The sequence below is a fragment of the Neovison vison genome, chromosome 12, assembly GCF_020171115.1.
Source record: "Neovison vison isolate M4711 chromosome 12, ASM_NN_V1, whole genome shotgun sequence".
Lineage (NCBI taxonomy): Eukaryota > Metazoa > Chordata > Mammalia > Carnivora > Mustelidae > Neogale > Neogale vison.
Window position 1 is genome coordinate 99,456,661 of NC_058102.1, and position 12,691 is coordinate 99,469,351.

General features: G+C 41.8%; 1 protein-coding gene across 3 annotated transcripts in view; it reads left to right on the top strand.

Annotated features, from left to right (window-relative positions):
* Positions 1-12,398, top strand: part of CBX5 (chromobox 5) — a 37,403-nt gene extending 25,005 nt beyond the window's left edge. For all 3 annotated transcript variants that reach the window (XM_044228502.1, XM_044228503.1, XM_044228504.1), the window contains exons 4-5: positions 2,240-2,340; positions 4,004-12,398. In XM_044228502.1, coding sequence (XP_044084437.1) covers positions 2,240-2,340; positions 4,004-4,154 — 252 coding nt within the window. In that variant the 3' untranslated portion in view covers positions 4,155-12,398. The remainder of the gene's footprint in view (positions 1-2,239; positions 2,341-4,003) is intronic.
* The last annotated feature ends 293 nt before the right edge of the window (positions 12,399-12,691 follow it).

Sequence of the window (12,691 nt, forward strand, 5' to 3'; positions counted from 1 at the left end):
CAGACTAGTTAAATTCAGATTTCTGTGAGTTGGACCTAGGCACAGAATTTTTTTTTTTTTTAAGATTTTATTTATTTATTTGACAGAGATCAGAAGTAGGCAGAGAGGCAGGCAGAGAAGGCGGGGGAAGCAGGCTCCCCACTGAGCAGAGAGGCTCTATCCCAGGACCCTGAGATCATGACCTGAGCCGAAGGCAGAGGCTTAACCCCCCTGAGCCACCCAGGCGCCCCTAGGCACAGAATTTTAAAAGATTGACACAAGTGATAGAGAAAATGGGAGATCAGTGTTCCAAAAAGAATTGAAGTAAGTGAAAGATTGGAGGCTGCAGGTGGAAGTGGACTCTAGGTTTGTGTCTATCTCTTTGTATCCATGATTAATTTTATTTTTTACAGCCTTACTTTTAAAACCACTCTATTCTGGTGAGGTGTGTATATCATTATGATATAGTGTACTAATAAGGAATTTGAGAGTGCCTTCTCTAAGGAGCTAAGACTTGGATCTTTCTTTCTATTTTCTTTTTTATTAGTCCTTTGTATTCTGGCTTTTGTCATTTGATTCATTTTCTAACTAACTAAAGAGACCAAAAAACAGCACAGCAGAAGACTTGTGACCTAGCCATTTGTGACATACAGTGTGTATTTCCTCAACCTCAAGTTTCTGTCCTTTTCAAAAAGGAGCAGTCTGGCTTTAGACCTGCTAGCCAACATAGAGAGTTTCATTCCTAGGCCTGGTTCTTTTGCTGCTGACCTTGAAAACAACCCCCACACGTCCTTTGTAATGTTCACCTGGGGCCCCTGGCAGCATTCTCAGCAGTGCTGGGGCTGTCAGGTAGATAGCTGGGAAGATAGGTGATTGTATGTTTTAAAGGTACAGGAGGGGATTGCGTTTCTTTCTTTAGACCACTGCAGAAGAAATTTGTTAGTCGGCATTATGCCTGATTTAAGATTACTGCCTGTGTGATGATTTTAGCATTTTCCTTGCCTCGGCTCCTTTTCAGCAGCTTGAACATTTTTCTTCCCTTCCCTCTCTATGTGGCAAACTGTTTTCAGCCGCCAGCTATGATTTACGACTCAGTTCATGCGCCAGCATTCCAGCTGTGAGCAGCTGTGTGCACATCTGGGAACCTCCTCCCCTTAAGCGCCCCCAAAAGAGGCTGTGTTTTTGAGTCAGTATCTCCCCTGATCCGTGGATGGAATTTCCTTCCCAGTGTGGGTTCTGGTATCTTTGGGGACCACCTGGATCCTGAATACTTTGTATCTCTCAGAAAAAAAGCAGGGTGAATGTCAGATCAAAGAGATTTTATTATGAAAATCAGACATCGGAAATTTAGTTCATTTGGGCAGTCTTACTAAATCTTTTTTATGTTGCCACTAGATAAGTTTGCATTATGTTCCATAATAAGGTTTTTAAAATTACCTGGTTTGTTTAAAATGTCACTGTTTTGTGCTTAGCAGTGCCAGCACACCCGAATTGGACTCTGCGCCTTGTCTCAGTGGCATGATTGCATTTTGAATAATCTTCAAGAAAATTGCCAGTTTGTTTTAAGTCACTGTCCAGTGCTAACAACTCATCCACATCAGGAGGGGATAAGCACAGACCAGGGCCTCTTCTCCCAAGTGTGTGGGTATTGTAGTATGTGAGCTCTGAAGGAAATCTGTTTTATGGTACTGCCTTGAATGATTCTTACCTCTGTTCTTTCATCAGTATAGACAACTGTGTGAAAAGAAGTATTAAAAATATTGGTCAGTGTTTAAAAATATATATATATATTGGTCAGTGTTAAGGTAAATTAAATGTCTAAGAAAATTAAGGTTGAGAGGTGGTATATTTGAAGTTCGTAAAATGAAAAAGGCTTTAGTTCAGATAAGCATGGACTTGTTTATTATCTCAGAAGCAACAATTTAGGGGTATCAGTTCATAATATCAAGGAGATTAGAGAGTTAAAGAGAGTTAGAGTTCTTAGATGATGCCTCCAGAATATCTTAAGGGCTATGAACAAGTTTTAAGGGCTGCTTCTAATCCTTGAAGGAGTATGGAAGAACAACTGCATCTTCTTACAAAAATATTTCTTGGCATCACTGTCACTGGCTGGCCCATTACTGTATTTCTTAAGTTGTAAGAATTCTTTGAATTGGTGACAAAAATGAACTTAGATTGTGCTTTGTTGAACTGAGAAACAAGTTTTTTTGTTTTGTTTTCTTTTTTTAAGCTGTAACTTTTCTTTATCTTCTATTTATAGCAGAGCAATGATATCGCTCGAGGCTTTGAGAGAGGACTGGAACCAGAAAAGATCATTGGGGCAACAGATTCCTGTGGTGATTTAATGTTCCTAATGAAATGGTGAGAGAGATTGGGCCTCACTGTACAGTTGTCTTCTTTGCTGGTGGCTTGAATTTGTATGGAAGATAGGGAGGGAAGATGGAGTATTCCCCAACTAAGAATTTTGATTATCAAGGATCTTTGGCTAGTATCACCTTTAGTATTAATAGAAATTGTGGTTGGAAGTAGATTTAAGACATTCTCAGGCTTTGGTGTTAAGCCAAATTATTTTAGCCCCAGTACCTGAGATAGTTTTGAGGTAGGAAACATATAGACATGACCTAACCATTTATTTACACAGTTCTGAATCATTTACCGTCAGACCATGAGCCTGTGGCCATAAGATAGGAGTTGAGTGAGGCTTTCTGCCATCACTGAGGATCAGAACAACTGAATAATGTCTAAAGAGAAGAATAATCTCAACAAAAAGCATTAAGACTAATACTAGCCAAAGTGAAAGTTATTTCATCCGGTGGAGGGGGCGTCTCTTAGAGGAAAGCATAGTTACTTCCCCTCAGTTGGGTTTCTTAAAGACAGGGTGAGATTTATGGTGTGGCCCTCACTGCCTCTCTGTTTCCAAGTGTTCTGGGCTTGTGATTTAAATTCGGTCTCTAAATAGAGGCTTCATGCTGCATTGCCACTGAGGAAGCTAATTTACTTTAAAGTTGTAGAATCAAAAGGTTTAATATTTTATCTGATCGAAATTTTGCTGGGAAATTACCCAGAAGCCTCGATTTGAAGAATCATTATACTCTGTCAGAAATAAGGAGCTGTACTGACTCTTTTTCCCACTCAGCCATATGTGTTACTTACAATTTACATTCACATACTAACTAGCTTTTTTTCCCACCACAGTCCAAATTTGAGTGTCTGCTCCGAGCTGTGTGTTTTCCCCTCCACCTCCTCACTTACAATACTTACCTCTGTGAATTAAATGTCTCAGTTTTCTCGAAAGGGAGGTAGTTGTCTTTGCTCAAATCTCAGTGGAATTTTAATTTAAGATACTTTTTTTCCCCTCAATTTGGAATACTAGTTAAGGGACTTGTTAGATTTTTTTTTTTGTTATATATGGTAGTAGAGCCTTTGTAACTTGGGTAGTTGAAATTTGCAGCTAATTCCTACATTTCACTTTAGTGACTAGATTTTACCTTCTCTCTTATTTCCCCATATGTGAATACTGTTGTAGACTTGAGTTTCTGTTTTCTTATTATTCCAATCCATAGTTCTCACCGAAAGGATGAGTGTTTAAAAGGCCACAAGTTGAGGAAGGTTAAGACCCTTTCACTCAGATGATCCGGAAACTTGGATTGAACATTCTGTGCATAATCAATAGGACTGAGTGTAGGTTTAATTGTGTTCACTCAGTACCTACAAATCAAAATTACAGGAGTAAATTTCTATAACTTCATTTTCAGCCTTTTGATTAAGCCAGCTATGTTTTCCATCTAAGTTCTAGCTGAAGACTTCTGGTTCTGTCTGATGTGGTAGTTAAATGATACTCACTGATAATTTATTCGCTTGAATTTCTCCTAGAAAATATTGAGCTGTTAGGGTCCTTCTCACCTTGAAAGCAAGACGGAGAGGAAGTCAAGTCGGTTAAGCTCATAACAATATAAACTTTGGTTTAGGTAGATTCTCTCTCACTCTCACTTCCTCGCCTAAGTTTCATATTCTCTCTTTCCAGGAAAGACACAGATGAAGCAGACCTGGTTCTTGCAAAAGAAGCGAATGTCAAATGTCCACAGATTGTGATAGCATTTTATGAAGAGAGACTGACGTGGCACGCATATCCGGAGGATGCGGAAAACAAAGAGAAAGAAACAGCAAAGAGCTAAAGGAGGGGGTGGTCTCTGTCATTTCTCTTTGTATATAATACATTCACCTCCCTGCCTCCTCTCCCTTCTGCCCACCCCCTTCTATCCTAAACACATCCATAAAAAATGTGCTTATCACTGTGCTCCACAGGAGAAATGTTGGTATTGGTTCTCTTGTAACATAACTGATGGTCTGATTCATGATAAGTGTCTCTCTGTGAAGACCAGGCATTTACATACTGTGTGTAATTCCCACAATATTTTCCTTTGCCCTCATCTTTTCCTTCTGCTTCCCTGTGACCTCAAGATGAGTTTTAACTTTTTAATCACCTTAGAGTCTTGATCTTTTCAGGGTTGGTTGCTTTTTAGATTGGGGGATTTTGTTACAATGATGATGAGTTTTGGTTTCTTGCTTTGGTTCTTAAACATGTTGATGACCAGCTAGCTTTTGTTTTGAGATGTTGGGATGGAAAAGATGTTCCCATCTTTTTAAAAAAGCCAGTAGCAACTGCCTACCTGTTGGGGCTTTCCCAACCTCATTCAGCTCTACCCAGTAGAAGATAGGGTTCCTGGTGTGGTCATCTGGGCCACCTCTGCTGTTGGTCTCCACTCATCCTCGCAGAATAGCTCCATTCCTTGGAGAACTTGAAATGTTACACTCAGATTTGTCAAGACACTCTCAGCCCCAGGACTTTTGGCCTTGTTTCATAGCAGTCCCTGATTCTGCTTCTGCAAGGTGGTGTAGTCTGTCCTAAAATGACAAATTATGAACTGTGGAGATTTTTAGCTATTCGTACACGAGGATGTTGGGGTAGGATACAGTTGTCTTTATGATCACCTTTGGTATATATGTATTTTTTCCTCCATCCCTCACATTTGGACTATATATGTAGGTGTGAGTGACTGCCTGGTGCTTGCTTGTGCCAAGGTGCTAGGCACCCTCCAGCCCTGCCAGCTTTTGTGGCCTCCCAAAGCATTCCTGGTACCAAAGAGGCTTCAGACCTGACCCTCACTTCTCAGTGGACCCAAGTTTCCCCTTCATGCCATTATTTTCTGTGGGGAATTCTTGGAGGGGAGCCATCGGCCACAGTATCAATTTTAAATATTTATAGCGTTTGTAGTCGTAAATTTCTTGCTTTGTTGACTCTTGGATTTGCCACCAAGAGTCCCCAAAGGATTACTGCTCTTCCCTTTTTCCACCCTCAAACTCTTTGTTGTATTTTATTTTTAAAAATACGTTTCTGTGGAAGACTATCGCCTCAGAGTGACAGGTCCTGGCATTAGCCTGTTGACAACAACCACCTGTCCCTGTTCAGAGTATTTCCCTTTTACTTCTTTCTGCTTTGCCATTATATTGAGAGATTATTACCTAATCTTATCCTTCCATCCTTTTCCCCCCAAGAAATGCCCTACTTCTCTTTAGCCATTTTCTTTTAGTTGGAGGTGGGGGTTGGCTAGAGGATCAAGACTAAAAGTAAGGAGATAGCAGGGTTATGAGCATCCGTGTCCCAGTCCAAAGCTGAGGAATTAAGAATAAATGCTTGAACTAGCCTTAACTCTAGATTTCACCAGCCATTGAGGGTTTTTGTTGTTGTTGTTGCTTTTGATTTTTAAAACATATAGCTTTCTGGCCAGGAGCAGTCAGCCATTTCTAGATCATTCAGAGTAATCAGGGGAATGGATAGATTGCTCCAGTCCACAGATGAGCTGAATAATATGCAAATCATATACCCATTCATAGCATTTGTTACCATTGCTTTCCTGCTCAGCTGCTGATTGAATTCTGTGTGCTTGTATAAATTATGTCAAAAATTACACTGCACAGTTGAGAAGACAGCTGTTGCTGCAGTGACATGACAGACTGGAACAATGAAGCTTTTGGTTTAAGTCACCCAGGAAAATCCTTCTGAATGGTAATGTGATTGGGTGAGAACTCCTAACCCATACCTCAAGTGGGTAGGAGTTTTTAATCTCCATCTTTCTTTACTCTGAAAGAATTCAAGGCCTAGATGGAGTGCTAGATAATTGACAGTTGGTTAGAACTTAATCTGATGGGCATCTGAAAGAAAGAAAGGATAGTCAGGAAACAGATTTGTCATACAAGTAGCCAAGGATATAATTAGGATAGACAAGAATAAGATAGAAGTAGGCCAGAGCCCCGGAGGAGGTAATCTGGGCCTGTTGATTTGCAGGTGGAGAAAATGACAGCTTGTCCACAGAGCCAGTTTGTGTCTCCCAGGGGCAGTGGGCATGTAAACTACAGTGACTGTTTTTCAGACCAAAATCAACATGTGAACAAAGAAAACAACAGAATTAGTTGGTGCTGAGATTGGTCCTAAAAAAGCTGGGGCACGTGTTTGCTGTGGTTATAGGTGATATTTAAGACATTCATCAAAATGTGATTTTCTTTTAGCAAAGGAAGTACCATCTACTAGTCAGCTTTTTAATATCTCACTTTTCACTCCATCTTTTCTGTTCATAGTTTACTGAATCATGATCTTGTACTGAATGCTGCCAGAACAGTTGTTTTCTCCCTGCCTACCCACAACTGCTTCTGTAGGAATGTAGGGAGCCAGAGGCCAGCTCTGACTTTAGCCCTCAGCAGAAAGGAAACCAGATGCCTGCCTTGTGTCTCTGGCATTTGTTAGTTCTGAGCAGCTCTCCTGGCCCTTGCAACCTCAAATGGAAATCTGTCCTTATGCGGTTTTCTCCTCAGAAGAGTTAGTAGCCATGGGCTAAGCACTCTTAAACATCTAGGTCTATGGTGCTTGAAGCACATTTTTGCTGTATTTATTTAGTCTTCTTCCAAAACATCTTTCTAATGCTGAATTTCTTTTAGTAATCAATGTTCAAGGATCTCCCTTTCCATAGGAGGTAGCAGAGCAGAGTTTACCAAGGTCATTGTAGCTGCTTTTTGAGTCCTGCCCTGGGCCAGTACCCTCATGTTAGGATTAGCCGTTAGGAACATCAGCCCTGATGAAAGCACCCATTTTTAACCTGGAGAGAGCCATATCATTTTTCCTCCCACAGTCCAGTTTTAGTCTGCCCAAGGGAGCATTTGAGCCTGTTGTGGTTCCTTAATACAAGTCTAGGTGGTCCTTGGCTGTCCCCCAGCCATATCTGTGTACTGTTCTTTGTTTGTGATGCAGGTTAGTCCTGTGTCCATAACTTGAACAGTTAGGTTATTCTTAACTCTCTTCATTCTTGTTCTGTGGCTACCCTACAGTCCATTTTCCTGCTGTTCAGGTCAGATCCTAGGGCTTTTTGGAAGGTACTTGGCATTTTCATCATGCCATTTTTTGGATCTGTGTTTAGTCCAGCTCACTGAAAGTGCAGTAGGAGTCAGAGGAATCTATCCTGTGTCTGGGCTGGGGAGCAGTTGTCTTTGCCCTTGGGGTTTGAGTTTGAGGGCCTAAAATACTGCCTTCCAATGACATGAGAACCCCAGGCCGGGTTAGGGCATTAGATTTGAAATGTGGAGGTTGTTTCTCACCAGTGAGGTCAAAGGAAAAGCTCATTTTGCATCTGTGATTCCATCCTTTTGGTTTAGGTTTTTAGATGAAAAATTGTAGTGTGGAGGTCTATACCTTTGTAATCAGATGGCCAAGCAAGCATACCTATGGCTAGGTGGAGAGACGAATGGTTTCCATCCAGTGTATTCTAGTTTCATGCTGGCTTTATGGCTAATCATAAAAGTTACATTTTCAAAAACAGAGATGTTAGCAGCCTTGCACCCAGTAGTATATGATATGCTCAGAATTCAGTGTCCCCACCCAATTAATAGTGGTGGATTTGTATTGAGCTGTCCATACTGCGGCCATCTTAGTGTGCATCAACATTCATTTTACTCCACAAGCATTTTTTTGGTCTTGGGGGTACAAAGTACAAGAAGATACAGTCCCTGACCTCAAAAAACTTTCATACTGATGTGGGATGAACTGACTGTTAATAGTTCAGTGTAGTAAATGCTGCAGTTGGGTACACATTTCTGTGGGGGGACAGTAGGAGGGTGATGGTTCACAGGGGCGTAGACCTGGACCTTGGATGAATTGAGCTAACTGGCCATAGATGGACTACAACAAGGGCTTGTTTTATTCTAGAAAATAAGGATAACTGAAGGTTGGTTAGCAGTGCTGTTGCTTAGAGAGAAAATAACAGGTGAGTGGGGATTGAGAGCCCCTCATTTTGATCCCTGTTGTGGGCTCTTTGCCAAAGTATTTAATGGTCTAGTTAATCCTTGCCTGTGGAAAGTATTACCTGTGTTGCAAATACAGTTCTGTGGTGTTACATTATCATGGGTTCTGTAACATTTATTCCTCTCGGACATTTTATCAGAGTTGCTCACACCTTTTTCAGTTTCTCATCCCTTTTGGAAAAATTAACATGAGGTTGGCTTTAAGCCTTAAACAGAGGACATACTCTTCAGAGACAAGGGATTTGCTCAAAAGAAGGCTTGGGGGTGCAGGTCTTAACACGTGAGCATCTACTGTGTGCAGTGTAGTTTTATTCAGCACTGCAAGGTGGTGATTTCTAGGCAGACGTGTGTCAGCTATGTGAAAACCTCTCCTGAAAGTGCACATACCCTGGCGTTTCAGATTTAAGCAGTCTAGGGAAGGCTAGAGGGAGGCCCAGCCCTGCTAAGAAACAGTTTGACTTTAAGAAGTTTCTTAATTCTGAACTGTGTAACCACAGAGTTGATTAACTTTGGAAGTCAGAATTCCCAGGAATGAAGAGTAATTGTTCTGGAAAGTTAAAATGTGAAGGTTCTGTGGATAGCTTCATAAAACAATTCTAATTTCTTTGTGCTTGCGCTGGATTTCTTGAATTTTAAACTACCTCATCTTGTCTTTTTAGAGTTAGCTTCAGCTTGTCATTGCCACTCTTTAACATCATGCTTGACTTTGGTTGTTTTCTGGCATGAAATTTTTTTTTTATGTCTTGACAACATGTTCTCTTGCCTTTTCATCCTGATCCTCATTTCATCATCTCATATTGTTGTTCTGTCAGAGAAATGTTTTAAAATAGTTTAAAATCTTGGCTTATGGGAAGAAAGTGATCCTTAATGGTATTTGTCTCTGGGATCAGTAAGAAAAAAGAGTTAAAACAAGATGGTTGGGGGAGGGGACAGAACCTGCACTGGAGGCAGCTGAGGAGGGAAGAGCCATTAATTAAGACAATTTCAAAGTCAACTGATTGTGATCATTAATGTCACAATAGATCAAAACCTAATTATCACAGCCTAGGTAAGAGCCATCAGTATTAATCGGAAAATCTAATAGGAAACTATTATCAAGAAATTAGGCTAAATTGAATGCAATGAACTTTTTATCTTGCCATTCTGTGTGTGTGTGTGTGTGTGTGTGTGTGTGTGTGTGTGACAGAGAGAGATGTCCCCTGGCATTGGCAGGTGTGACCCTCAGTTGATCTATGTTCCAGTGGCTAGTTCATCACACTTTTTGAGGAATTCCAAACAGACTGAACCTGAACAGTCTTTGTTATTTTAATGTCTTGAACGTTATCATCACCTGGACTTGTCCATTGTGATCAGCAGTCAGTGAAAAAAGGTTGATATTTAGGTCTCGGGATAGTTGGTCCTTCCTAGAATGAGAGCATCCCTGGTGGACATTATACTGTGTGTTGGCAAATCATTCTTTGAGCTTCTGATATATGTAGAGTTGTGCTGCTCTGGCTATTGCGAGGGGGTACAGAGAAAGAGAGGGGCTTCCTGCCTGGAGGTTCTTCAAGGAGACCCGAGAAGGTAGAGTTTAAATTGTGTTACAGGGCTTTTAAAGCTCAGGTCCGTGTGTTGCAGTTTCTGGTAGCTTTAGGGTGTGATTCTAAGCTAGGACTGACTATGGTTTTAGTTTTTTCCCCCTAGTTTTAGGAGAAGGGTCATAATGATTACTACCGAAATCCAGTTGTAAGTTCAGAGGTGGGGAAGGTGTTTTTTCTTTCAAGCTTGATTTCATCCAAGAGTTACGCGCCTGTCGGAAGTTAAAGAATATTACAAGAGTATTACAACTAGTTTTAGAGAACACTTCATCCCCTCTCTCTGAATGCAAAACTAGGGGTCACTTTTTATATCCTTATTCTCCAGAACCATTCATGAAGATCCTGCCAACTCCTGCAGTTGGGCTGGCGCAGAAAGGCTGGAAAGATGCTGCCTTGTGGGTGTTGAGGGGAGGGACAGGCGGCAGCAAGAGGGTGTCTGGTGGCCAGATCCTGCCGCCTGGCTTAGCCTGGACAGAGTGCTGCGGCCACCATTGCTGGTTGCTAGCCTTGAGCCCCCTCCTCCGACCTTGCAGCTCAGAGCACTACCAAGACCACCACTGGGGACAAAGGTTCTTGCTCAAATGAGGTCTTGTTCTTGGATTTTAGGGCTTAGGAATAGGAGTTACTCAGTATAGAACTTTGGAAAATCAGTATGACTTACTCCCTCACCTCTTATAATAAAGTATTTCTTTACAGAAGAATTCATGCCCTTAATGCTTAAAATGTAATTTTATTTGCAAAACATCCATTAATACATGATTTTTAGAAGCAGTCTGTGTTTCCAATGTTCCTTACATTATGCCAGGTAAATCATAGGCCCTCTGTTAATACTCATGGTATTGAGTTCCTCTAATTTGGTTGAGTTTCTCTAATTTGCAGAGTGACGTGTACCTGCTGACTTCCTTTTGCTTGCACATGCACTCCAAGAAGTAAGGTGCCCTAGGGAGTGAAACAAGAATTGAGTGGATGCTGACTATGTGTGCCAACCTCATCTGACTCATAATGGCTGACCTTGGGCAAGTCACTCCTTTCAATGCCTCAGTTCCCCATCTGTCAAATGGGGTTGATGATACTGACCTACCTCACAGGGGTGTTGTGAGGCATTGTAAATCAAAGTTGGTAGAATACTTTAGCCGAAGTCTAAAGTCTAGACCTGACATAGGCTTTAGTCCTCACTGAGCTGTCCCAAGGTTGGAACTCCTAGTGACCTCGGCAAGTTCTCTGCCCCCCACCCCTCATCAAAGCTGCTAGTTCAGATGTTGACAGTGTTTTTGTGAATGTTGGAGTCTTAATAGTCCAGACATAGGATGTTACGGGGGAAGGCACTTAGTATTTTCTATGTCTTGCATCCACGAAGAGAGGCTGTTTCAGACCCAAGAGCATTGGATTAGGGAACTATGAGGCAGGGATGCTACTGCTTGTTTCTTTCTGCAGGTTGGGAATTAAGGTCCCATTCCCCATGGGATTGGAACAGACTTCAGCTGTCTCAGGAGCAAAGTGCATACAGTGGGCTTAATTTATATCATTGCTTTTATCATGTCCTCCCCCTACCCCCACTAAACTGAGTCACTGCACCCCTTGCCTCCCCATAGGAACAAGCTGGCTCAATAAACATAACCACTTTCTCCTTCCCCTACCAAAAAAGAGCCACCTTGGGAAAATTTTTTTCTAGAGATATGTTTAACACTCTTAAAGCTTCATCCAACTTAACTGTACTCATTTGTCATCTTTTCTCAGTGTCCACAGTCTGAACCTGACTTTGACCTGTTTTTCCCTCTGGTTTGGGAAAAGTTTGGACACTTATTCCTATTTGCCCAAATGTGGGCTCAGCCAGCTCCTCTTCCCAACAGGGCTCTTTTTCCTTTCCTTCTCCTTGGCCCTAGACTTGTAACCCATTCAAAAGCACAAGGTCCTGGCCCCTTGCTGCAGTCACATTCTGGTTCTCCGTGCTTTGTGGACTTGCTCTGTTCCCCAGCTCTGGCGGCACCAGGTAGTTTGTGGTGTTCTGGAGGATGGAGAGAGCAGTCTGACTTCCTGCCAAGTAGCCAGGAGTTGATTTACCCATGGCCCAGCAGCCTTGCCGCCCTTTCCCACAGGATGGGATGTGAGAGAGACTGAGAGGCTGGGCATCTTTGCGTACTCTGTCCCATCCTGAATAGCAAAACACATCACATTTAGTAGCCAGATTTTTAAGTGGAAAAATGGGAAATTGAATTCTCTATGGACCTTTTTGGTTTGTGGGGGAGTTTTGGTTGTGTTTCTTGGTTTTAGTTCAGCCAAACATGTCGGCTTTTCATTTTTTAATCTTTTTTAGGATAAGTGGTATATATATATGTTCGCCTTTTAAATGTAAATGTTTAAAAGTAGGCAATTTATGTGTTTCCACAACTGACATTGATGCAGACCTCATTCTCTCCCCCCCTTCCACCCTCCTCTTTTCCCTCTTTTCATACTCTTGTATTGGTTCTAATAAATGGTTGCTTTTCAAATATGGATCCTGAGTGGTGGTTTGAAGATGTGGGTCTGACGCCCTTCCTTAATTTGGTCCCTGGAATGTCAGCCAGTTGTAACACATGCCTTTCTGAAAGAGCCCGGAGACTTCCAGAACAAGGGCTTTCTTCTAACAATTGTTGGTCTCTGACTTGCCACAGGGTGGCGCAAACCTGAGGGAGTAAGAGACCGTGTTTCCTGTTCCTAGTCTGTTCCCTTAACCTGGTCAGACTGTGCCTTCCTGGTCTCTGCGCTCATCTCTGCTGCCAGGGGCTCAGAGAATAAATACTAACCTT